The sequence below is a fragment of the Lonchura striata genome, chromosome 4 (assembly GCF_046129695.1).
Source record: "Lonchura striata isolate bLonStr1 chromosome 4, bLonStr1.mat, whole genome shotgun sequence".
NCBI lineage: Eukaryota > Metazoa > Chordata > Aves > Passeriformes > Estrildidae > Lonchura > Lonchura striata.
In genome coordinates this window covers 26,601,950-26,624,932 of record NC_134606.1, presented here as the reverse complement: position 1 = coordinate 26,624,932, position 22,983 = coordinate 26,601,950, and the positions used below count along the sequence as shown (strand labels likewise).

At 37.3% G+C, this 22,983-nt stretch overlaps 1 protein-coding gene across 1 annotated transcript in view; it reads left to right on the top strand.

Moving 5' to 3' along the window:
- The window catches only part of SCFD2 (sec1 family domain containing 2), a 189,024-nt gene that overhangs the window by 11,914 nt on the left and 154,127 nt on the right, over positions 1-22,983 (top strand). Inside the window, exon 3 of the mRNA XM_021555815.2 lies at positions 18,009-18,136. Within this exon, the coding sequence (XP_021411490.2) occupies positions 18,009-18,136 (128 nt within the window). The remainder of the gene's footprint in view (positions 1-18,008; positions 18,137-22,983) is intronic.

The following is a 22,983-nucleotide window of genomic DNA, read 5'->3' as shown; positions in this document are numbered from 1 at the left end:
GAGGTCAGGACCTCCAGCTTGCCTGTGCTATGTAACATACAGTGTTTTTAGAAGACCTTGCTGCCACTCTGCAAAACCCCAATTTGCCGCAGTAGTGAATCTGTTGAGGGAGGCAGCAGAGGAATCTCACAAGGGTTCTTTGTCCAACCATCCTCCTTCTAAAAGGTGTCACATTTTTGTCAATTGTCTGTTATGACAGGTCTCAGAAGCCTTAGAAGCTGTCTTCTAGATAAGAGGAAGTTTGAAGCTTATTTTCCTTGAGATAATGAATCGAGCTGACAGGCTCTTGGCATCAGCAGAGTGGCTCTTCCTTATCTATGCCTCTCAGCCCACAAAAAGGACTTCTGGGGGCTGTGAGAAGCTGGACTGCTCAAGACTTCTTTCTTGTACTTTGAGAACCTCTAACTGCCCTCTTTGTCTAGTCTACCCAAGCTTAGTAATGAAACTGTTCAGCTGGAATTTAGACTGTTTTTCCTGGACCCTCTGACATTATCATAGCAGTCCTCAAGAGTACAAGGATCAAGAGTTTTGATATGGTGTTGCCTGTAGAATGAGTTTGGTGACAATGGTAAAATCAGAACTCTTCATGCTTAATTTTTTGAAGACATTTTTAGTTCTGAAGAAGAAAGACTCCCAGTATTTATATTATTCTCCATATTCTCTCCCTCTATTTGAGTTCTGCCATTAAGTCCCAAGTTTTTGATTTTCCTTTATCCATGGAAAGACAATGAATCTTACCCTGAAGTTGTCCAGCCATCAGCATGTCTGAGTACTTGCATCTTCACCTGATTATCAGAGCAAGGTAACTTAATGCCAGTAAAGAAATTCAGTGAGTACAGCCCCTCAGATAGTTTGTCATCTAGCTGTTCCTTTGTTACCATTGTGCTCTGTTCTGCAGGCTCATTCCTTGCAAGATATAAAGAAGGACAAATCTCTTTCTGATGACCTATCAGAAAGAGTAAGTACTGTCTGTACTCAGGACAGAAATAGAAGATCTTTATGTTGCATAAAAGCAGTGATTTTTTTGTCTCTCTGTATCATTTCTTTTTAAGCTGACAACACTTTCTTATTTCCTTAATGTTTTTGTTTGTTAACTTTGTGAGTTTCTTTTTTCCCCTGTGTAAGTTTGCAAAGTGCTTTTTTCTTGGTGTGGCCACAGTGCCTTTTTTTGCAGATGTATTCAGAGTTTAATAGTAGCATAAAGACTGTGTCTGTTTAAGTAGACTTTATGATTCTCTCAAGTGAGCTCTGATCTTTCTTGTGTTGTAGTACAATCTCCTGGAGACTATTGCTTTGGCTGATGTTGTGAGATTTTTGTAAGACTAGCTCTTACTCTGTTTGGCCATCTGCCTTCAAGTTTGCCTCCTCAATGACCTCAACAGCGAGGTTTTAAAATGCAGTGATATGCATTGGCCTTACTACATACTGCAGAATTACTCATTTGCTGTTCAACCATAGTGCCAGAACAGAGAGTGACTGAGTGACCTGGAGGGGTGTTTTCATTTATCATTTTTATACTATAAAGTAAGCCTGCTGTATCTTACAATAGAGAGAAATGTACTGTAATAGAGTGATGAGAAGAACAAATGACAGCTGCTCATTTGGATGACAAAGTAATGTTTGGGAAGGAAACAGTATTATCTGTTGGCAACTGGTCTGATTGCAAGTTTTGACTATTTGATTTGGGTTATTTCATGATTTCAGACTTAATATGAACCAGGAATCAAAGATTACACAGGCTTAAATTTATGTGAAGTCAACTATTTTCTTGTCAGAACTTGAAGATGCTTTTACTTTGAAAAGCAGATGGAATCTTGCACAAAGAAATACTCTGGTTTTATACATACATAAACAACTATTGATTTTAATTTAATTGAGCCAGAAATCCAACATTCTTTTCTGCTATTTAGGATGGCTAAGCAATATTTAGCATGGCTTCTGTTATTTAGATGGCAGATCTTTGGAATCTAATTCATGATCCCTAGGTCTAGTGTTTACCTGTGTGTGTGTGATTTTTCCAGAAGTGTATTTAGGGGATGCTGAAATGGCTATCTCTGCTTTATAATATAATTGTTCACAGTTTCAAAAGTAGTTTTGAATATTGACCAAGCCAAGCCAGTTCTTATGCCCTGATGAACTGCAACCCCCAAGCAGACCTTCTGCACGTTCTGGATGACTGTACTTCACCAAGTACCACTTAGTTTCCATAGATTGTGAGTATATTTTTTAAAATTATCTTTAACTGGGAAAGATTTCCAGCCTCTGTGGGAGAGAAAAAGCTTTATGACCTTACCTAATTCTCTGCACAACTCTACTACTTATTTAAATAAGTAACAAGAAAAAGATATCCATATCAGGTCATTTTCACTAACTGGAAACAGCCACAGAACACAAGCTGAATGTATACACTGCATGTGACTGCTTAAGCTCCAGTTACCCCTTAAAAGAAAGGGAAATTAACCCCAACAGAAAAAGCTGCAGTTCTTTTTGATTATAGGAATGGGTCGTAGCTTCAGACTTTCTTTGACAGGTCAGAAAACACCATCAATGGGACACTTGGTTTGGTGGTAAGGAGGATATGTGGAGGAGGAGGGAATTAGATGGCACCAAATGATTATAGAAGCCCGTTTTAGGAGGAGGATGCAGAGTTAATGTTGAATGACTACAACAAACAACCAAAAATCCAGAGATGTTGGATTAGGACAAAATTCTGCTCTCATCACTCATTCTGTGGCAGGCAGAAGTGTATCAGGAAGGGGTTGTGAGAAGATACCCAGAACACCAGGTAAATATATACAATGTGGACAGAAGTCCTTTACTATTTCTCATGACACATCAGTCTGAGTATGGAAATGGTTATAAAAATGAAAGCCTGAGGCTGGAGCTTTATTCTTTCTGAATAGCTGTCAGTTTGGTTTTGAAGGCTGGAATTGTCCATATTAGGTTTGCATGAGATCTGAGGAAGCTAGGGCTCTAGGTTTGCTTTGAAACTATGACAAATATGCTACTTTGAACTAAGAGAGGCGAATAATGAAGATATGCAGGATTCAGCCCTTAAGTTGATCTAAGTTTCTCCAACATGCTAGCAAAGAATCTGGCTCTGCATGTTCAAACATCTCATCTTTAAGATGTAAAGACTGCTTCAGTAAAGACTGTTTCACAATTTATTTTGGATCTCAATGTATCTACTTGAATACTTGTTCTCAGCTCATAAAAAGAGTATTTTTGACTATTTTAACTACTTATACCATAAAACTTACTAAACAGTGATTTTTGTGGTAACAGTCATTTATGCAAAGAGTTGTCTTTCCATCTGTGATGAAGATGTATTTTTGCACATTAAGCCCTCAAAATGGTTTGGTCAAGAGTTTGCATTGATGACTGCAGGCCTTAGGCAAGCAAATGAGGGAGGGAGGTCAAAGGAGACTACCAAAAATTGGCCTTGTAAATCAAAAACATGGAAGAGACAGAATTCTTGTCATTCCATGGTATCTGGGTTTATTTTCTTACATTTCTCTAATAAGAAAAACACACGTCAGATGTGTTCTTGGTAAATGTTTTCACTTGTCTCATCTGTCTCTGCTGCCAAACGTGACCCAAAATACATTGGTCTTACATGCCTTGAGGACATCTACTGGATAGCTAAGCAGCGCATCTGTAAAAGTGGACTTGGCACTCCAGTGCAATCCCTAAATGTAGATTCAATTGTCAGCACCTCATTACTAACTGCTCTTTCCCTGGAATCATTTTTATTCAAATAACCTTATGCAATAGCTTTAAAACGCAGAGCAGAATGTTCTAAAGTAACCTATTGTATTACATGTAATACTCTCAAGCAATGTTTGTTGTAAGGATCAGACTTTATATTTAGTATAATTCATTGCTTTGTCCAAAACTGAAATTAAAATCCCTGACAAGTAAGTTTTTAATATACATATTTTAAAGAGGTGCTTGCCAAGAATGCTTGCTTTTGCTGTACCTTGTAGTGCACAAAATCCTACTCAGAAGCTTTCAATTAAGTTGATTCATGCAGTAACTCAGTCTGGCATTCTGGATAAGCTGTCCTGCAGCTTGTAGGAAAGAAACATTTTGCTGAAACATTTTGTTGGACTAAAAGGCAGCCAGTTGAAATTCAGATGGGGTTAAGTGATGGTTACGAGTACAAAGAAATTATTTGTATGCCCCTTTTTTCCTTTACCCTGGCAGAGTTTGGCCACTGTTAGAAGAGCAAGAGTGAATTTTGGGATAATCCTAGAATGATGGCCTGTTTTATTGCAGTGAGCAAGAGGGCTAAGAGACCTGTGATCTATCTGGGAAGCCTTTCAGCATCAATTGTTCCCTTTACTTTATGAAGTAGTACATACCCAGATCTGCTAATTGCAAAACAGGGTGGATCAGGTCACAATAAGCAATTCTACTTCTGACAGAGAATTTCACTTTTCAGTGATTTTTTTCATTTGTTTGTCTTGAAGGAAGCAAGTGTTCATCTGGACGTCAGTTGTTTTTTTGCTGGCAGTCCTCCATTTGCTGTGGTGTGCTTGGTTGTTTATTTGGACCAGTGTGCATTTAATTGTTGCTCTGGGGTCTAAAGATCAGGTGTCACTTCTGCTTTTGAATGGTGATGGACAGCTGGAATAACCTTCTTATTTTTGACTTTTTGTTGATTTTTTTTGTTTGGCCTTTAACTCTGCTTGACAATGAATCCACATGCTATTCCAGTCTACGCAGCTTACCTTTCTATTCTTTCTACAGGAGACCCTTTTGAGAAATCTCTGAAGACTTCCAAGGAATGCATTATGACTGTGGGGGTGGGGGTGCAAGAGAAGACTAGGAAGGAGCACTTCTAGATCTGGTCCCACGCTCAGTCCATACAGAGAAGCTTAGTCCTGAATACCTGTCAAGAAGTGACAACACTACCATATGTTTGCTTGGAACTGAAACTTGTTTTTCCAAGTTCAAGTATGATGCATCGTTATCCACAGAGTGCCTCAGTATCACCATAATTGTTTAAGATTCCCTTTAGTACTACTTAACAATGGAAAAGTTTTGGAGTAGCTAAATGTTGTGTTGCCTGTAATAAAGGCTCTTCTGCAGAGATGACTGCTGTGAAGCAGTCATGAACAGTATGTATTATGTATTTTTAAATAACATAATTTTTAAAAGGAATAGCTAGGGGTTAGAGGAAGGATAAGACTTAAGCTGGTTTGAGGTGTCCTGACCACATCTTAGAGTTAGGACACTTTGCCCAGTGGATAATTAATCTGCTTTTCTCCTTTCACAGAGTATGTTCAAGATCATGTCTGTATACAAGATGAATCTTAGTGGGATTTAATACTTCAAGGATTAGTAAGACTAAAGATCAGTTGGTGTCTGTCAAAACCAGCCCTACTTTCCTGAGGTGTGTCTTGTTCGTTCTTCACTACCCTCAAAATAAACTGCTAGCTCCCTCTGCTTCAGCTGTCAGCAAATAGGGTTAAAATGATCCAACCTTGAGTTTGTTAAATACACTTGGTGTAGATCAAAAAAAAGAACTTTAAAAAGAAGATTAATAAAATCCCTCTTTTCTTGATATAGTTTCAGTAAAGGTTTTGAGATAATCCAACTTTTGAATAAGACACACTGAAATTCATTTTAAGATATTCATAGGCATTTGGTTGCAGGGTAATAATCATGCAAGATTATAGACTTCAGAGGTTCTTGAAGTCCGTAAGTAACTGTCATAAAAGGACCTCAGGCGAGGATGCTGATCTGTTTCTTGTTGATACAATTGCCAGGCATGGCTTCTGTTTCAGACTGTTTGTGTGACTAATGCTTCCCTTCCCCTCCTGCTTCAGCCCGGTGAGCAGTGACAGCTCTGCATGGATTCCTTTTCCAACACTCCTTACCTTCCCAAATGTGCCTTTTTTTCCCTCAAGACTTGCCTTAGGGTAAGGTAACATCTTCCAGAATAAGCATGACGACAAAAAATGTTGCAGTTTTTACGTAGTCATGTAATGGTGTGAAACATCACTGCCTGTTGGTTTTGTAGAATGTGAATAGAAATATATTTAGGTCAAACCTGCTTCTTCGCCAGCCATTTCATGCTGGTGCTGTTGCTTCTTCCACCAGAAGCAGCCTTACTTGTTTAGAGGAATTTTCTTTCTCCCAAAACATTTGATAGCTGATGCAGAAATTATCTTGTAGCAGTAATCAGCTGCCATATGAAGTTGGAAAGCTAAGTCACTTTGCTTACATGACTTCCAGTGCGTGTGTGACAGTGTTATACTTAAGTCAGAATTTTCCAAAGAGAGTTTTGGTTTATTGGTCAGTAACCTAAATCCAGTAATTTTGAAATTTGCAGGCAGTAGAGCTTTATGGAATTAAGCACTACTTCTCCTTTTCTCAGGGTAGTTTGGGAAGATGAAGAGTCCTGATCCAAGCAGATTCTCCCTGCAATATCAGCCTCTTCTGTTTAGTCAGCTGATTTTACAGATTTGATGTTCTGTATTTGGATGCCACAGCACATGTAGGGCATGTTGATTTATATCTGTATTTTCTTACGATGTCACAAATAGAGATATCACGTTTATTTGCATGTATAGCTTTGTTAGTGTTGGCATATGTCATTTGCAGAAGGATAGCTATGAGAGGAAAGGAAGTCCAGGAATTGCAGAGATTTTGCTTGATGTTTAGTCCACAAACAGATCCCTCTTGATCTTGAGAGGTGTTGTATTTGTAAGGCTTTTGTGCGTTCTCAGTGTTGCTGGTCACAAGCTTATATGTGTAACATAACATGTCACAGCTGTAGCTTAATAACAATCCATGCAGGCTACAGGGTTCATGTTGCTTATGACAGTGGTAAGATATTTATACAATATTACAATTTTGGGTTTGTATTTTTATTCCATCTCTGGATTGTTTGATAACTATTTTTTCTACTAATTTCATTCTGATTTTGTAGCATTTTCTAGAAAGGCAGAATTAGTTAATTTTAAAATACTAACTAAAAGAAATTGCTAGTCATTCTGTAAATCCTCCAAATTAAACTCTGACTTAATATGGAGGTCATCTTCCTTTTCTACTAATAAGGAAAAAAATTTTGAAGTGTAGTTTAAGGAAACTGCGTTAATGTTTTGCAATATATAATCTAGTTGAATATTCCATATTATATTGCTTCCTTATGTTTCACCTTTTGTTGACCTTCAAGTTTACTGGTTCAAATGGATATTAATGATCTTGGGAATAGCTAGAATAAACAGAACTCAAAAGGGATGAGAACCCATAGCTCCCCAAGCTGTTTGTTGGACTGTGTAGTTTTGGTTTTTAACATAGGAAAGTGCTGTGTTTGCCATCTATAATCAGCTGAAACTTTGTAGAAATGCTGTCTGACTAGAGGATTATTGTGAACAAATAATTTGACAAATATATATAAAATTCTACATTGAAAAACTTCTGGATATTTTATAGGTTTTTTTTCATTAACTGTTCTACTGTTAAGCTGAAACAGAAATTCTGTATTAATTATCTATATAAATAGATAGAATAAGAGGATTTCTTAATCAATTTTCAGGTACTCTCTGTATACCTGTGCATGCGTGCATTTTTGCTGACTTGTATGATTTGTATTAGGGTAAAATAAGTGCAGGGATTATTTCTCTGCTGTCTTGGTTTAATGCACACTGTTGTCATTTGTTTACACTGTAATTCTTTGATATTGGAAGCAGCAATGAGTGGAGTTGCATTACTTTTTAATAACATCATTCGTGCACAGCTGCATTGTCTCCCACATGTGGTTATTAGCAAGTAAAGTTGTTTTTTGTCATGGATGTTTAAGTGTGTATGTTAAACTTTTTGGCTTTCTGAAGCCAAAATACTTATTTTATGTGTATCAGAGCATATATATATATATATATACAAATAGGTCTATATTTAGATCCACATGAAACCAGACTGTGATTAAAATGCTTGGACTGAGGAAATGTTTGATAAAACTGAGGATGGTAGGTTTGGCAAGAGATGAACATGCTTCAGATGGTGGTTGACCACACTCATCAGACTTGTGTACATATTTTAATTTATAAATCTGGCTATTTGAAAAGTAGATATATGAATGAGCCAAATAGAGTTAAGTTTCTCTTTTATTTTTTTATTTAAGAAAAAAAAGGGGAAATGTAGAATGCTATGTTATCATTTACTTTGGTTGGGAGTTTTTGTTTCCCTTCTTTTTAATCAATTCCCGATGTGAACTGAATCCTTGCCAACCTTTTAATAATTATTTATTAAATTTTATTTTAATTCAGTTCACCTGTGGGACCAAAAATATGTCAAATGTTAAGAATCTGATTTACTTTCCATTATCTATAAAGGAAGGAAAAGGAATTCATCCCAAAGCAAAGAACTGTAGGTAAACAGAGAAGTTTTGTGACATCTTGGGGTTGCTGTGTTGGTTGTGTTTATAAGTACCTCCTGAAATGTTTATTTTTAAGTTCTCCCATGCTCTGCTGATAACAGGGAGCATATTTCTTCCTGGTTTGGAGTATAGTGGTTGTGGTTTTCTCGGAACATAGTAGTTTATAGTTTGTACAAAACAGCAGTTTTGCAACTTAAAATTGCAGTGATGTTTAAAAACTGGTTTGATGTCACTCTGTTCACATTTTTTTTTTTAAATAAACTTTTGATATTTTTTGTGTTCTCAACATATTTTAGACCTTGCTACTATGTTTGTGAAAACCCTGTCCCATATTTCCTTATGCTTCTTTGTAAGATAAATGGAAACTTATTCTCTCATGATGTTCAATAACAGAGAACACTTTCCTATTACTGTTGGTCTTTGTCACTAGCACTGTCTTGTGAATCTTAGTTTCTCTTCTCCTAATGGTAAGCAATAATCTGTTTTTTCATCCTGTGTCTGAAAATGATTGCAAAATTCAAGTTAACTTGACTGGCATTGCCCTGAACCCAACTGTTCCTTGTCTTATTGGTGTGTTTTAACCCACTTTCCTCTGGTGCACTCCACAATGTACCCTTCTTTTGTGAGCCAGAGCTTTCAAGGAATGCTCTGCCTGTTGGGATTTTTTATGGCCATGTTGAGTCAGCTGTAGACAAAACCAGTGATGAAGGAAAATGTGGACTGTATCCTGTGGAACTCCCTGGCAACACCTCCCAGCTGTCAATGAGTAGGCAAAGGAAGTTCTTTGCTCCTCATTCAGTTTGCAGAGTGATTCTGCATTCTGGGTCAGTATTACTGGCACAAGAAGACCCATGCCAAAGTAAAAACAGGGGAGGAGCCAAAATACTAAGGAATTTTTTACTTCTATTGGCAAATCTTGCCTTTTTATGAATGAATCTACTGTATTAGTCCAGTGAATACTGTGCTTCCTTGGTATGTATACCTGGATATTGAACAACATACAGTGAACTGACAAACTCCTTGTCACCTTTTTTATTACAAATATTTCAGGTAGTCCAGAGGAGAATCCATTGTAAAATTTGTGGCTGATAAGCAGCTCCCAGTTTTGCTCAAAGTGCTTCAGCGTTGGTGGCTGCAAGCTGATTTGCAACACTTTAAATATTGTTTTAGAACTGCTTTTAAAATGACTGGCAGCTTCATTTTATTTTAAACAACAGACATAAGTGTTTTAAAATAAATTGGTGACAAAAGGCTCTTAAACATTTAGTCTTACTGTAATGACTTTTGTCTATATTTTTAAATTAGATTGTTTTCTTTTAATTAAAAATTGATGGTGCTTTTGTCTTGCAGAAAATTAATTACTGTATAATTTGATAATGAAGTTCCCTAACATCTAATAAATAATAACTTTGTCATACAGAACTATGTTCTGAAGTATTTTAACAGTATATGTACTAGGAAATACTCCTAGTTTGGATATACTAAATATCAAACTATATCAGATATGCAAGACCTCTTGTTTTCTTTTGGGGGAAGTTCAATAGTTTGCAGAACTAACAATATAGAAAATTAATTTATGTGACCCTTTCTGTTGTAGGACATGATTTATTTTTTGCTTAAGTATCTCATGAAGCATTGATTATTTTTTAAACTTGGCAGTACAATTTAATTGACAGATTAATTTCTTCTTTCATCTGTTTTTCTAGTGAGATTATTTCTTTAAAATTCCTGTTTGCTGCATGGAAAAATGCAAGTCTCAAAACCTTGTGTTGTTGAGGCAGAAAAGTTGGTGTTTTAATAGCACTCTGTGTGACCTTTAGTGAATCAATTGTTTTATCAATCAAATTATGCTAGTATGAGTTAATTAATTAACTTGATGTGATACAGCCTTCCTGGAGTATACACAGAGAGGAGGGAGGGGAAAGAAGGGTCTGTATAAACACCATATGCAAAGGCTGAAGCTATCAGCCTGCCATTAGCTCTTTATCTAAGAGGCCCTTGGCATATAAATCAAACAATAACCTCTCTGTTTTGACTCTGTGCCAAAGTATACAGCCACAGTTGAGTCTAGGACAGATCACGCCCACCGAGTGGCTTGAGGGCTTGGAGTGAAACTGGGAAATAACCATTAAATTATTCAGGAACATATTTATGTTCTTTAATGTTGGCTGTTGGACACTTTTTTTGGTACTATTTTCTTCATGTTCTAATTATAAAAGCCAATACATGGAAGCATTTTAACATGCATCTAAGTGAGGATGCGAGATAATGTTCTAAGTTGAAGGGCTGCAAAGAACTTGTTTTGTAAAAGGTTTTGTCAAAATTTTTACTAATTTATGGCAGAGGTGGTAATTTTAATTTTCCTGCAGTTTTCTTCAAGAACAATGCCAAGATGACATTAGTTTTTCTGTATGGTTTTTTCCTAAGGTTAGGCTGGATTGGAATATAGTTCCATTTTCTACTGTCCTAACTGCATTTAATTAGGCTGAGCAGATCTGCCAACTGTACAAAATGTTCAGCAGCACAATGACAGCCCACTGCTAGGAATCACTTTAAAACCTAATGTTATTTTGCTTTCTTAGAAATACTGTTAGTCCCTTCTGGGGATGTGCAACTTACATTTATTTGAAATCAAAAATTTTGTGTATTTTGTATTTTTCTCTGACTAAAGTACTGCTGACTCTTTAGTTGAACACACATTGGCTGAGACCATCAAGAGTACATGCTTGGGATGTGCTCAAATTGCAGCCATGCTAGAGAATGAGCTCCTGGAAATACCGATAGCTGTTTCTAATATGGAAAATTTTAGAGAAACTATGTTGGACTGTTTGGTAAATTTCAGAAGGGTGAAATGAAGAGCAGCTTCATTCTCTGAACCCAGCTGTGTTCTGGGAACATGGCAGTGTGGAGCTCTTCTCATCCACCTGGAATTCCCCACAGCATGTCCACACAATCCCTGTGGCATGGAGGAGCTGCTGTTCCGGCGAGGCAATTCCAGATATTGTTGGTTGTTTCCAGTGAGGAGCTGCTGTATGTGGCATGGGGTGCAGTCAGGGACTTTGTTGTCCCCACCATTGCTGTCAGGCTGGCGCTTGTCCCCAGAAATCTACAGGACTTCTGATGTAGCCTTGGTGCAGCCTCCGCTGTCTGCAAAACAGCAGGGCAATTGGAGATGGGAGGATGTCTCTTCATACATGGCCCTTTGCTCCAGGCTCAAAGCCAAATCGTTGCATCTTATCACAGTCTTGTGCTTCTCTTTGTTTTATCAGTATTCAAGTGACATATTGCAGCAATGGATTTGTCCTTTGTAGTAATGGTCTTCTGACCACCTGGTGTTGCTTTTTGAAGTGATGTGCACTTAAACGTGCGTGTTGCGTTGTCTTTAAAGAAATGTGTTATTGCAAAGGCAATACTTGGCAGCACACCCTTTTTTTTTTAGCAGTCACTCAGTTTTGGGCAGCTTTGTGGTATTAATGACCTTCAAATTTAATCTTTACTGAATTTTTCCCTTCTCCCTTTCTCTTGTGAAAATATACAGATGCAGCTGAGCTGTAAAGCTATGTAGACAAAAGGTGAAAGCTTTGCTGATACAATAACCACAGAATCTGTCACATGTCGAGACTACCAGAATTTTCCTTCTGATTTTTTTTTATCTGTGAAAGTATAAACATGACTACTTTGTTATGCTGAAATTCTGTCATTTTGGTTAATTAATTTTTGAAGCCTACTCAGTTATTTTCTGTCTCCTATTCAGAGCCCGTGTCAGCAAATTGCTGTTTGAAATTCCATGTCCTTTGCCAGGTGTATAAATAAGAACATTTGCTTATTATTTCTTCCTTATTAGTATCTTGCTTATATGATGTCCTCCACCTGGTTATTTGCTGTTTATGATGTTATGATACAGGCTGTGCTTTTACCTGATGCCAAGAGGTTTAAAACCAAAATAAAACTGTAAAAAGTCATATTTTTTCTCTTCATTTAAGCTATAGGAGACCTGTGAAGGAAACTGTATGTAGATACTGATTTCTCAAATTGGCCTTTGAAAAGGTTGTGGAAGAGACTTTTGACCTGTTTTTCGGTAAGCCTGGGGGCATAGCAAGGCCTGCATGTAACTGAAAAAAATGCCAGTGTTTTATAAGGAGAAAACAGGATGACCTGAATTTGTCCTGTTAGGCAAAGAAGTCCAGACAAAAATCCAGTAATAGATAATGTACATGTCACTTTTATCTTCCTTGACTGGAAATCAGATCACATCATAATAATTTACAATGGCTTGCCAGAGACTACATATGTGGCTCATAATTCTGGTGATTATGGTGTGCTGCTTGGACAAGAGTGTTTGACTTGTTTTTATTGGTAAATTACTATGCTGATTGAAGAAATATATTGCCAAACTAATACTATAAATGTTAGGAGGGTTGGGAATGGTCTATTTGTACATCCAAAAACATAATGATAAATTAGGAGCACTTAGTAATTGAATGAACATATTTTCTAGTATAGGCATACCACTTCCTGACCTTTTACTCTTGCATTAGAGACCAGGAAGACCATATTTTAATAATTTGTAAATAATAGACAAGACCTGAAGCACTAAGGGAAGTAAATACCATTCTTTACTGGTGGTATGAAGCAAGACACATGTCATTTCAGCCAAGGGTAAATTGTGGTGTTGTGCACGGGGCCCCCTCAGGGTAAGTGCCTCTAGTTTACTGTGTTTGCCTCTAGTTTTGCATCTGCTCTGAGAGTTTGCTCTCCATTGACTGGTGCTTGATTTCACCTGTTTCCAGGCTACTGCCTCCAGCTTGGTAATAGCACATCCCAGTGCCCCAGCCTCCCCTGTTCTCCCCAGATCTGTTCAAAATGTCTAAGCCTACAGATAATCAGGGATAGGGATGCTTTCTGTCTGTCAGAAAAACTTGGCAGTGTTGCCCTTGCAGGACTGGACCAGACCAGATCAAGAGAGTTAAGTGTCAATTATTTTAACAGATGCAAGATTAGGCATTTGATAATCAACCTGTAAATGTCTAGATCAAACAAATTAGTTTAGTTATCAGAACACGTTACTGAAAGGAGTTCCATGGGAATGAGAGCAAGCTTCCCCACAGTGAGTATTGCTGAAGCTAGTGCACCATCACCAAAAGAGCTGCTTACCATACTGTACCCTTACTTTTGCTCAGGGTTTTGGTTTTTTCACCCTGTATCTTTTAAACAACAGATTTCATTGTGTGTTCTTTCCTTTGGATATTATAAATTTGAGAAGCCAGCTGGTTAGCCACTTCATGGCTAAATAGTTTTATTATCAATTTTTATAATTGATGAACTGGCTTCTCAAATATATAATGTAAATTTTTATTTTTGTTTTTCTCTTCTTGAAACACCTGCATCAAGCTTTAGTCGACATTGAACATCCCAGTCTGACTGATTCTCATCAGCACCTTTTTCCTTGCAAAATTGCCAGGAAAATTTCAGGATTCTTATAGACTATGGATCTGATGACTTGGTCCTTTTCCCCTCTGTCTTCCTGATTCAGCTTTGAAAACTGGTATGCAAATACCAGAAGTAGGGGAGCTTCATCTTTAGTTATCTAGATTTCTCCCTCTTTCTTTATAATTATTTTAATTGTAATTTTAAAGTGCAAATTATATGCAGTTAAATTTTAATTAGTTTTGAAACAGAGAATGTCTCATTAAAAAAGTTTGTGTATGACGGGAAGGGAGAAATTTGCAATTATGAGATGTCTTTTAAAGGCTGCTTTATGTAAATTTAATGGTATAACTGTGTCCAGTGGGGCTTTTCAGAGACTTATGCTTTTTCTCAGGACTTAATGTGATATTTTTGTTTAATAAATGTTCTGCCAGGTTACTGCTACGCTTGTTTTTATTAAATTCTGTTTTCTGATATAACTGGGTGATTAGGTACAATACAATGACTATAGCAATAAAAGAAATGGACAGGGTATCAAATCTGTGAGCAAAACTCTACCCTTTTTGGTGAAACTGATTTTCTGGAGAGGCTCCTGCATCTTAGTGTTCTCTTCTCTTTGTCAGGTTTGCTGTGCCCTGCAAAACATTTTGTAATAGAAAAGCACACAAGTGTGTACTGTAATATTTACCTAATTTTGTTACCTTTTTTTTTTTTGAGGGGTGTTTTTGAATTCCTGAGATGTTCTGTTGTGTAACTGTAAAGGATTTATTTTTTTCTTAAGCAAACTATCATCATTCAGACGATGTCTTTTAAGGGTTTTGTAATACATTGAATATTGAAAAAAAAAAACCAACAACCCAAAACTGTTTCATTTCAGAAAACTTATTTCAGAGTGCAAAGGTTGACTAGATAATGTGTAAAATCAATACATAGTTCTTGGGAAGTAAGGGAATGCGAGATGAGGGAGAAATTAATTGGGGTGGTGGATTCCATAGAAATCACTGATTACCAGTGTCACCAGACTGGGGCACTTGCACCAAAGCAAAGGAACTGCAGATGGGAAAAGGAGGAGGGGAAGGGCACCATGACAAGAGCTGGAAGGCAGTTCCAGTTAAATGTTTCCCCAAAAGGGTAAGATAAGATAATAAATTTTCCAAGTGTTAGAAATCTCTAAAAGGAAAATGTGGTAACTTCTCAGATCAGGCATGAGGCAACACCAGAGCCCTGTGCTGTGTCCTACTGACTCATTCCCAGCAGTCATTCCTGTCTTGTTACTGATGAAGGTTAAGAGTGGGTGTTTTTCAAAGCAAAAACCTTTATTGGAAAGGGTAATAGAGGGGAAACAGGAAAAGTGTTAGCAGCAGAAAAAATACAAGTACTTCTGTGGATTTTTTTCCCATTATATTAAAAAAAAAAAAAAAAAAAAGAGCTTATAATTGTTTTCTGTGGATTGACCTAGTCAGTTGACTGTTAGCTATTGATATACATTGACCTCACCCTGCTTATATATAGTTATATATATGGTACCTAAACCACTAATTATTCTGTAGAGCAGTGGGAAGAAAAATGTCTACAGAAAATCTGGATGACAGAGATGTAACATACAGGAGTATAGTTGACTCTCCTCTCCCTTAAGGTTGTACCAGAGTTGTTTTGCTTTTTGCTATTTTTGGTGTATTAAAGCAACCCTCAGGAATCCTGCAAACTTTGGTTCTTGGGATTAAAGAAAAACTTGCTGTGGCTAAAGGAGGAAGAAAAAGATATACAAAGCAAAAAGTAAATCCACACCCCTCCCCTTTTTTTGTTTTCCTAAAGCATTAGTATGACTCATTCTTAATGTTTGTTTCTTTGTTTAATGTTAAATAATGGGTCTGTTATTTTGGAGTAGTATTATAGCTTATTAATAAGTAGAAGTACCAGCTGAAACAGGGACTTCTGGTAGTGATGGTACAATATAGTGTGATACATGTTGCTTTCAAAGCCTTGCCACCTAAAATGACAGGACTGATCCACACATGATGTGGAAAGGGAGAGCAGCAAGCAAGGATTATGGAAAAATGGTGTAACCTTATGATATGCACTCTTTTATTGACTTCTATAGATGCTTTTAGGATGAGTTTTCTACACTTTACTATTTGGTAAGTATCTTTATGAAGTATAGGAGTGAGAAAGATGAGACTACAAAAGCCCATGCAAAATCTGGTAGGCTTTTATTTTAGCTTCCTTATGTTGCTTGTTTTCCTTTGTTTGAAAGGCTTAGCTCCTGGTATCTTGTTTATGTGAGACTGTGCTTACATTTATGGGGATGAAGGGAATTGAGAATGAGTACAGGTTAAAGATCTTGAACAGAAACTTTCCTTTTTTTTTTTCTTCCAAATAGGGGAAAAAGTATTTTTAAACCTAGCTTCCTACTGTTTCAGGTTCTGTTCCTGATCTCTATAGATTTGGTATTGGAACTGTATCTTCAGGAAGGGATTAGTTATCAGGCAATGCAGTGGCCATATAAAATCCAAACCTCAGGCACAGTTGTAAATGACAGCGAGACATGTGAATGTGATGTGAACAGGATCAATACAGTGCATTTACAAGTGATGTTGGGTGGGGAGTAGATTGAGTAGATAATCTGTAAAAATAGCATACCTGAGGATCACGGAATCAGAGCTATTAAAAGACCTCCAAGATCACCATGTCCAACCTTTGACTGAGTACTCCCATGCCCACTAAACCATACCACAAAGTTCCAGATCTACTAATTTTTGGACAGATATGGTGACTTCCACCACTTCCCTGAGGTGCCTGTGCTTTTAGGCACCTTTTTACCCATTCCATCAAGAAATTCTTATATTGTGTTGAAGCATCTAGTTGCTTTGGAAATCTCTCATTTCTTGCACTATTGTATGTTACATATCACTGTAATTTTTTCTTGTGAGGAATCTTCTTGGAGCTGCTGCCCACGAAAAGTTGCAGCATCACTGCTCAGATCGCACTTGGTGATGGAGTAGAGGGAGTTGCTGCAGGTGCCCAGCTGCTTTTAGGAGGTTTTGCCTCCTGCCCCTGTGTTTAGAAGGAGAAATGGAAAGACTGTGTTAGGTCATCTGATTTTTTGTTTATCTTTGCCACCCATGGCAGTAGGGTGAAATTTACACTTCCTATTAATTTGTGATTTGTTCAGAAGAGGGGTAACTCAAACTTCTTCCCACAGTCCTTCCACCCACTCAGGCTTTGACAGAGGATGTGGGTTGCTTGGATATCAGAAATGGAGCTTGGTGACCCTCTTACCTGGTTTGGGAGATAGCTCAGATTTACGAAATACAGCCCTGCTGTTACAGCAGAGCATAAAAACAGCTGCTCTGGAATGGGTATCTAATTAATTACAATGGATTTCTCTTTCCATGAAACAAAGCTTGTTTTGGCATATCTATAAGCATGTTGTAAATAACATCAAAATGTCTTTAGGAGTTAAATGTCTACTGAGGAGAAAACAGAGGGAAGCTTTTCCTTTAAAACAAAAAATACATTTAAAAAAAATCAACATAGTTAATCCCAATGTGTGGCTTTAGTCCCAAGCAAGGGATTTTCCTACCTTATCCTCCCTTGCCACTGAGAGAACACTGAATTCATTCACACTAGCAACAAATGCAGTGCCTTGGAGGAAAGAGAAGACTGACAGGGAACTGAATGCAGATGAGCTGCACAAATCCTAATTTAATTTTAGCAGCAACAACAAAAAGGAAATCTTTAATTACAGAAATCATAAGGACAGTTAATTTCGGCTATGGATTATTCACTTCACCTACAGAGTATCCATGAAATCCAAAGTGACAGTAGTTCATCAAAATTACAACAACAGCCTTCAGCATTGGGAGTACCAACTTTTTGTATCCCAAAGTGGGGAAATTAGAGCCCATCCTTTCCATAGCTTTTTAATAACTGAAGAAGTTTGAACTGTATCTGATATTCTCATGGTTGGACAGTAGTAGTTACTTTTAGAATGTCATGCTTATTAATTATTTGTGAATTCTAATGCATTATAATTGGTAGCAAAAAAATCTAGCTTTTCTTTGCTTGTATCCTGCCAACCTGAGAGATTATTAAGTAGAAGCATTCATCTCAAAACATAAATGTTGATATAAATTTACTCCATTATTCAAACAATGGATGTTTGTTGTGTAACAGTGTCATTTTCTTACAGTGAACCAGCTGCCAAAGCTCTCTGGGAGTCCTTCATGAACCTCAAACAAAAGGAAGCTGTGATGGAGGCCAGGAGACACCTTGTGGAGGCTGCAAGCAGAGAAAATTTACCAATTAAGATGAGCATGGGTGAGTAATGTGACAGTCTCCCTTGCATAGTGATAAAGTGAAAGATGATGCTGGCTTCTCTTTTTCCACATAACTCTCTTGGGCAAATCCACTCATTTTTAGTTCATCCCCATCGTTGTCAACAGGTTTCAGGGCAGCCTTCATGGCTACCATAGGATCTTTCTGGTATATAAATGAGAAACTTTTTTTTTTTTTAAATTCAACAGCCTTAAAAAGATTGAGAACCATGGTGAAGCATTGGAGTTCTAGAAGGAGGGTTTTAAAGGCATGTAAATGGTTAGCAATGCTACTTGTCTTTATTTTACAGAACATGAGAATTTGTTGTAAAAAAGTTAGCAATATTTGTGTCTTGAAAGCAGACATCATAAATAGCAACTGGAAGTTGTGCAGCTCTTGTATTATATAGGTAGTATTTACTTTACATAGGTAATGAGGTTTATGTTAAGTAAGGCTGCCTGGCTCAGGGGAGTTTAAGCTGAAATCCATGTCTGGATACACTTTATACCTCAGTTTTCAAAATATTAGAGAAACAGATTAAGACAAAATGGTTTTCAATAGCTCTTTTAGAACCTCATTCTCATCATATACCATACTCAGTAAAACATGGAAATTGATATATTAGGCATATAAAAACTGGTATTGCCTCTATACAGCAATGTTTTTAGTATTGTGTATACTCTTAGGTCTACTTCTTGCTGAACTTTTCATTAAGAGAGAAAAATTCTCATAAAATAAAAGACTTTTATCTGTGACTCCACAGTAAACTGCCAAGATGTTCTAGAATTAGATGTACAACCAACTAATTAATTCCTTACAGCTATAACATGTAAGATATTGTATGGTCTTTACAAATTTCTAGAGCATGCATTTAATAGATTATTAATCAGAAATAATGGAGTTCTGCAACAGTAATGTTGTAAGCTGTTTCAAAGAAATGGAAAAGGAGTAGCTCAGAAAAGGCTATTATAAATTTGTCTGAATGAGGGAAGGTTCAGTAAACAATAACATCTTGTTTAAGTTTTTAATATGTATGTGAGTGTCCACCATAATAATGTTAAGAAGTCCCCACAATTTTTCTGTGACATACACTTTAAAAGCAATTATTATTAATGTTGAAATTAATCTTTGTTATAAAAGTAATTGCTTCATGTCTTCAAGAGATAATGATCGTTCTGTGACCTTTACTCCTTTGTGTGAATGATTAGATTAGCCACCCTTCCCTCTGTGTCCCCTTCCTGTGGTATCCAGTGAAGGCTGCAGTAACCTAGTTTTTAATCACAGTAGCTGACACTTACTGGATATCTTGCATACATAGGCCCGATATGGTGCTATATGGAAACATCAGGAGCTGATGGTGAAATAAATTCCTGATTTTTTTGTTATTGTTGAAATGTAGCATAAAATAATACTCACAGAATTTTATTATTTTGTGAATTTTATATTTATCTTGCACTAGACTCATAGTCTTAACTTTGTAGTTGAAATTGAAAGGCTGAAGTAAAGTTTGAGGTAGTCTTGTAAATGATAAACAGGGATAAAATCAGAAACAGGGAGACAGAGGCACTACAGTAACCAAAATAAAACATTTCTTACTGAGTAGAAATGCAGAAAACCCAAAACACATACCCAAATGTCATATTGTGCAATGACACATATTTGTTGATGGCTTCTTAAAATGAACATCTATTCACTGCTTGTTCATGCTGCAGAACATCTTGCTTTTCTGTAGGGAAGCTGGAAATTGTGCTGTTTATCAGTTGCTGCATTTGCTGAGAAGCAAAAAATCGTAGTGGCCTGTTCTGGTCCTGATTGCTGTGTTTTTTTGAAATACTCCTTCCTATGCAGCTGTGATATGAGGCAACTCTGGCTGGAGAGAAGGGAAATGCTTTCACTGGGCTCTGTGCTTAGACTTGAGCTTTTTATGATTTTACTTCAGGTTCTGCCTGTGTTGGAAGATCTCAGTGGATTGCACATTGTTTTTCTCAACACCTAGGGCATTTTCTGAGTTTTTTATGGCCCTGATATTAAATGTCAGAGACTTTCTAGCATGAAGGTTTCCTCTTACTCTCTTTACTAAGACCAGCTGTGTCAGATGGTAAGAGTATTTTCCATAGTACTTCTTTTTTGCCTTCTTTTTCCCCCTGGAAATAAGGAGTGAATTACATTTGAAAGCAAAGCTTTGAATTCCACTTGGTGTAGCTGAGCCCTCCTGCAGTGGCCACCTGCCTGAAAAACTGCATCACTTGTGACACTGGCAGCATGGAAGCCCTTTGCAGTGATGGGAAACTCAATCACATCCTGTTTCTGTATTTTCAGTGAAAGGAAAAGAAATTCTGTTGGTTTCTGGGCTTTGAAAGGCTGCTCATTACTCTGAGGTGTTCTTGTGCTTGCCCATGTTTTCCCTGCAAGGGATATGCCTGATGCCCACCTTTCCTCTTTCTCTGCCTCCTGTGTGTGGCAGGAGCAGTGACAGTTCTGGGAGGATACACGACTCAAGCCTTTGCTTTCTGTTATCTTCTGAATGTGTCTTCTTCCTCCTGAGAAGGAAGGAGAGTAGGAAAACTGTAGAAGGGGACACATGTCTTCTCTCCAGCACCTCTAAATGTCTGCAGGCCATTGAGAACTCCAATCTTTTTCCATTGAGATCAGCAGGAAGAGAGGAGAAGAAATCTGATGAAAGAGAAAAAAAGAGAAATAAAGGATACAACAATTAGGGTTACATTTATTGAGCAGGGTAAATTACAGCTCTGCTTTCAGGTGTTCTTGATTTGCATATTCACTGTTTTAGTTGTGTCAATGGAAGTGGTAGTGGGGGTGTCTGAAGTATTTGTTTGCATGTAAATGGTGCATGTAAAAGGACAGTAAATAAGCTGTCCTTTTCTAGATGTCATTTAAATAAAGAGGCATTAAAATATTTCATGTCAATCTATGTACACACACCCTCTTCAAAAAACCCAGAAGCCAACAGACAACACTTTTTAAGAAATACATCAGCTCCATTTTTCCTCTGAGGTATTTGCATTTGTGTTATGTACCCAGGTGAGGGCTGGTAAGTACTTGCCAAATTCTGGTCTCATATCCTGTTGTGTAGGTGTAAATACATAGGTGTAAATAATTTTGACATAATAAAAATCCTCTCATTTAAAATGTATTTTATTTAAAGAATTAAATACCCTTTTGAAAAGGTCTTTGGAAAAAAGATTGTCTTAATAGCTTTTGGGCAAGATTTATAGCATTGTACTAAATTTAAGTCGAACTGTAAATACTGGAAAGGGATTACTTCTGCCCACCCCTTAGTAAGTGAGTGTAACAAAGCTGCTCTCAAGCAGCAGAGAGCTGCCTTTTCTATTCCTGAATTTCCTGCTCCGTTCTTCATACATCTGATGTATATCTTCATCATTCTCTGAGCATGGCTGCCCCTGACTCTTTGAAAGCTTTACTATTAGCATCGTATTTGGCAGTGGTAAAAACTTTGCTACAAATGTTCTTTTGTGGCTTTAGCAATACCCCTACCCTTCTGATTGAAAAGAAGACAGTAAACCTAGACTGAGTCTGAATTCCTTTATTGTGTCTTTTTACTGGCATGGAGACTGGTGAAAGTTGAAACTCTGGTACAGTAACAGAAACAAAGTGCAGTGTGCTGTTACACAAGCCCTTGTTAGCGGGAGAAAAGCCTTTTGGTTTCTTTCCATTTGAATTGTACAAATATAGTTTTAAAAATCAAGCTCACTATAAAATTAGCAAAGCCTTAGTCTTTGTGAAGTAAAAAAAGAATGCTGTAGCTTTCTCAGATGGGGTGGTTTGTATGGGTTGAATGGAACTCTTATTTGCTTGGGTAGAAATAGGAAGATGCTGACATTTTAGTGTGACAATATGAAATAATATTTTGAGTTTATAGCAATAGCTTAAAATGGCAGGATCAATGCAGTAGATCAATACTTTATCTAAAAACATAAAGCATATAAAATGTGCATTATTTTATTTTTAATGAAGAGTTGCACTGGACCCGCAACAGTGTTTAACATGCTTTTTGTTCTGTTTGAGACCAAAATAAAAATATTCAATACGATACATTTCTGGAATAAATTTTAAGGATAAAAGCTACCATCCAAGATGACGAGCTAATAAGGTAGGTAAGTACATATATCTATATCTTTCTAGATAAAACAAGTATGATCTTGGTTATCTAAAATCTACCCTGGCCAACCATTAGGACAATTTTGTGATGGAGACAAGTAGTGAGACAGCACCACTCTGAGTTTGAGGTCCTTACAAGGGAGTAGAAAGGTCATCGTTGCAGAGCTCAGTGTGGTCTGTGGGGTATTTGAATCCATTCTGCATCATGTCTCTGTAAGTGATAAGTACCTGGATAGCAGCTGGGTTTGGAGATACTATGGCCCCTCATTTTGCAGAGAAGACATCATATTGTAGGCTTGTTCTAGGGATGCTTATTATGTTTCTCTGATGCCTGTTTACCTGGTTTCCTAATCCTTTGGGAGAGCAAGTAGCAGGACCAGTAAGGCAGCAGCTGAAGTTCTCCTCCAGGCAGCCTCATTAAGTGAGTGGCTTCCTGTACCAACTCAACTGACACTGGCCTGGCTTAGCCTGAGGTGTCCCAAATGTCTAATAGTGGGTCTCATGCTGCCCCTTAAGGGCTCATTGATCTTCTTAGGGCATTTTTCCAAAGGGAGGGAATGCTGTTTTTCTCAGACCTGAATTCCTCCCATTGTACAGCCTGGATCCTGAACAGGCACTTCTTAGGTTAAATTAGTCTGTTCTTTGTTTCTTTAAAAGTAACAGGAGTCCTGCAGTGTGGGACTTCCTAACCAAGTGGATTTTTTTTCCAG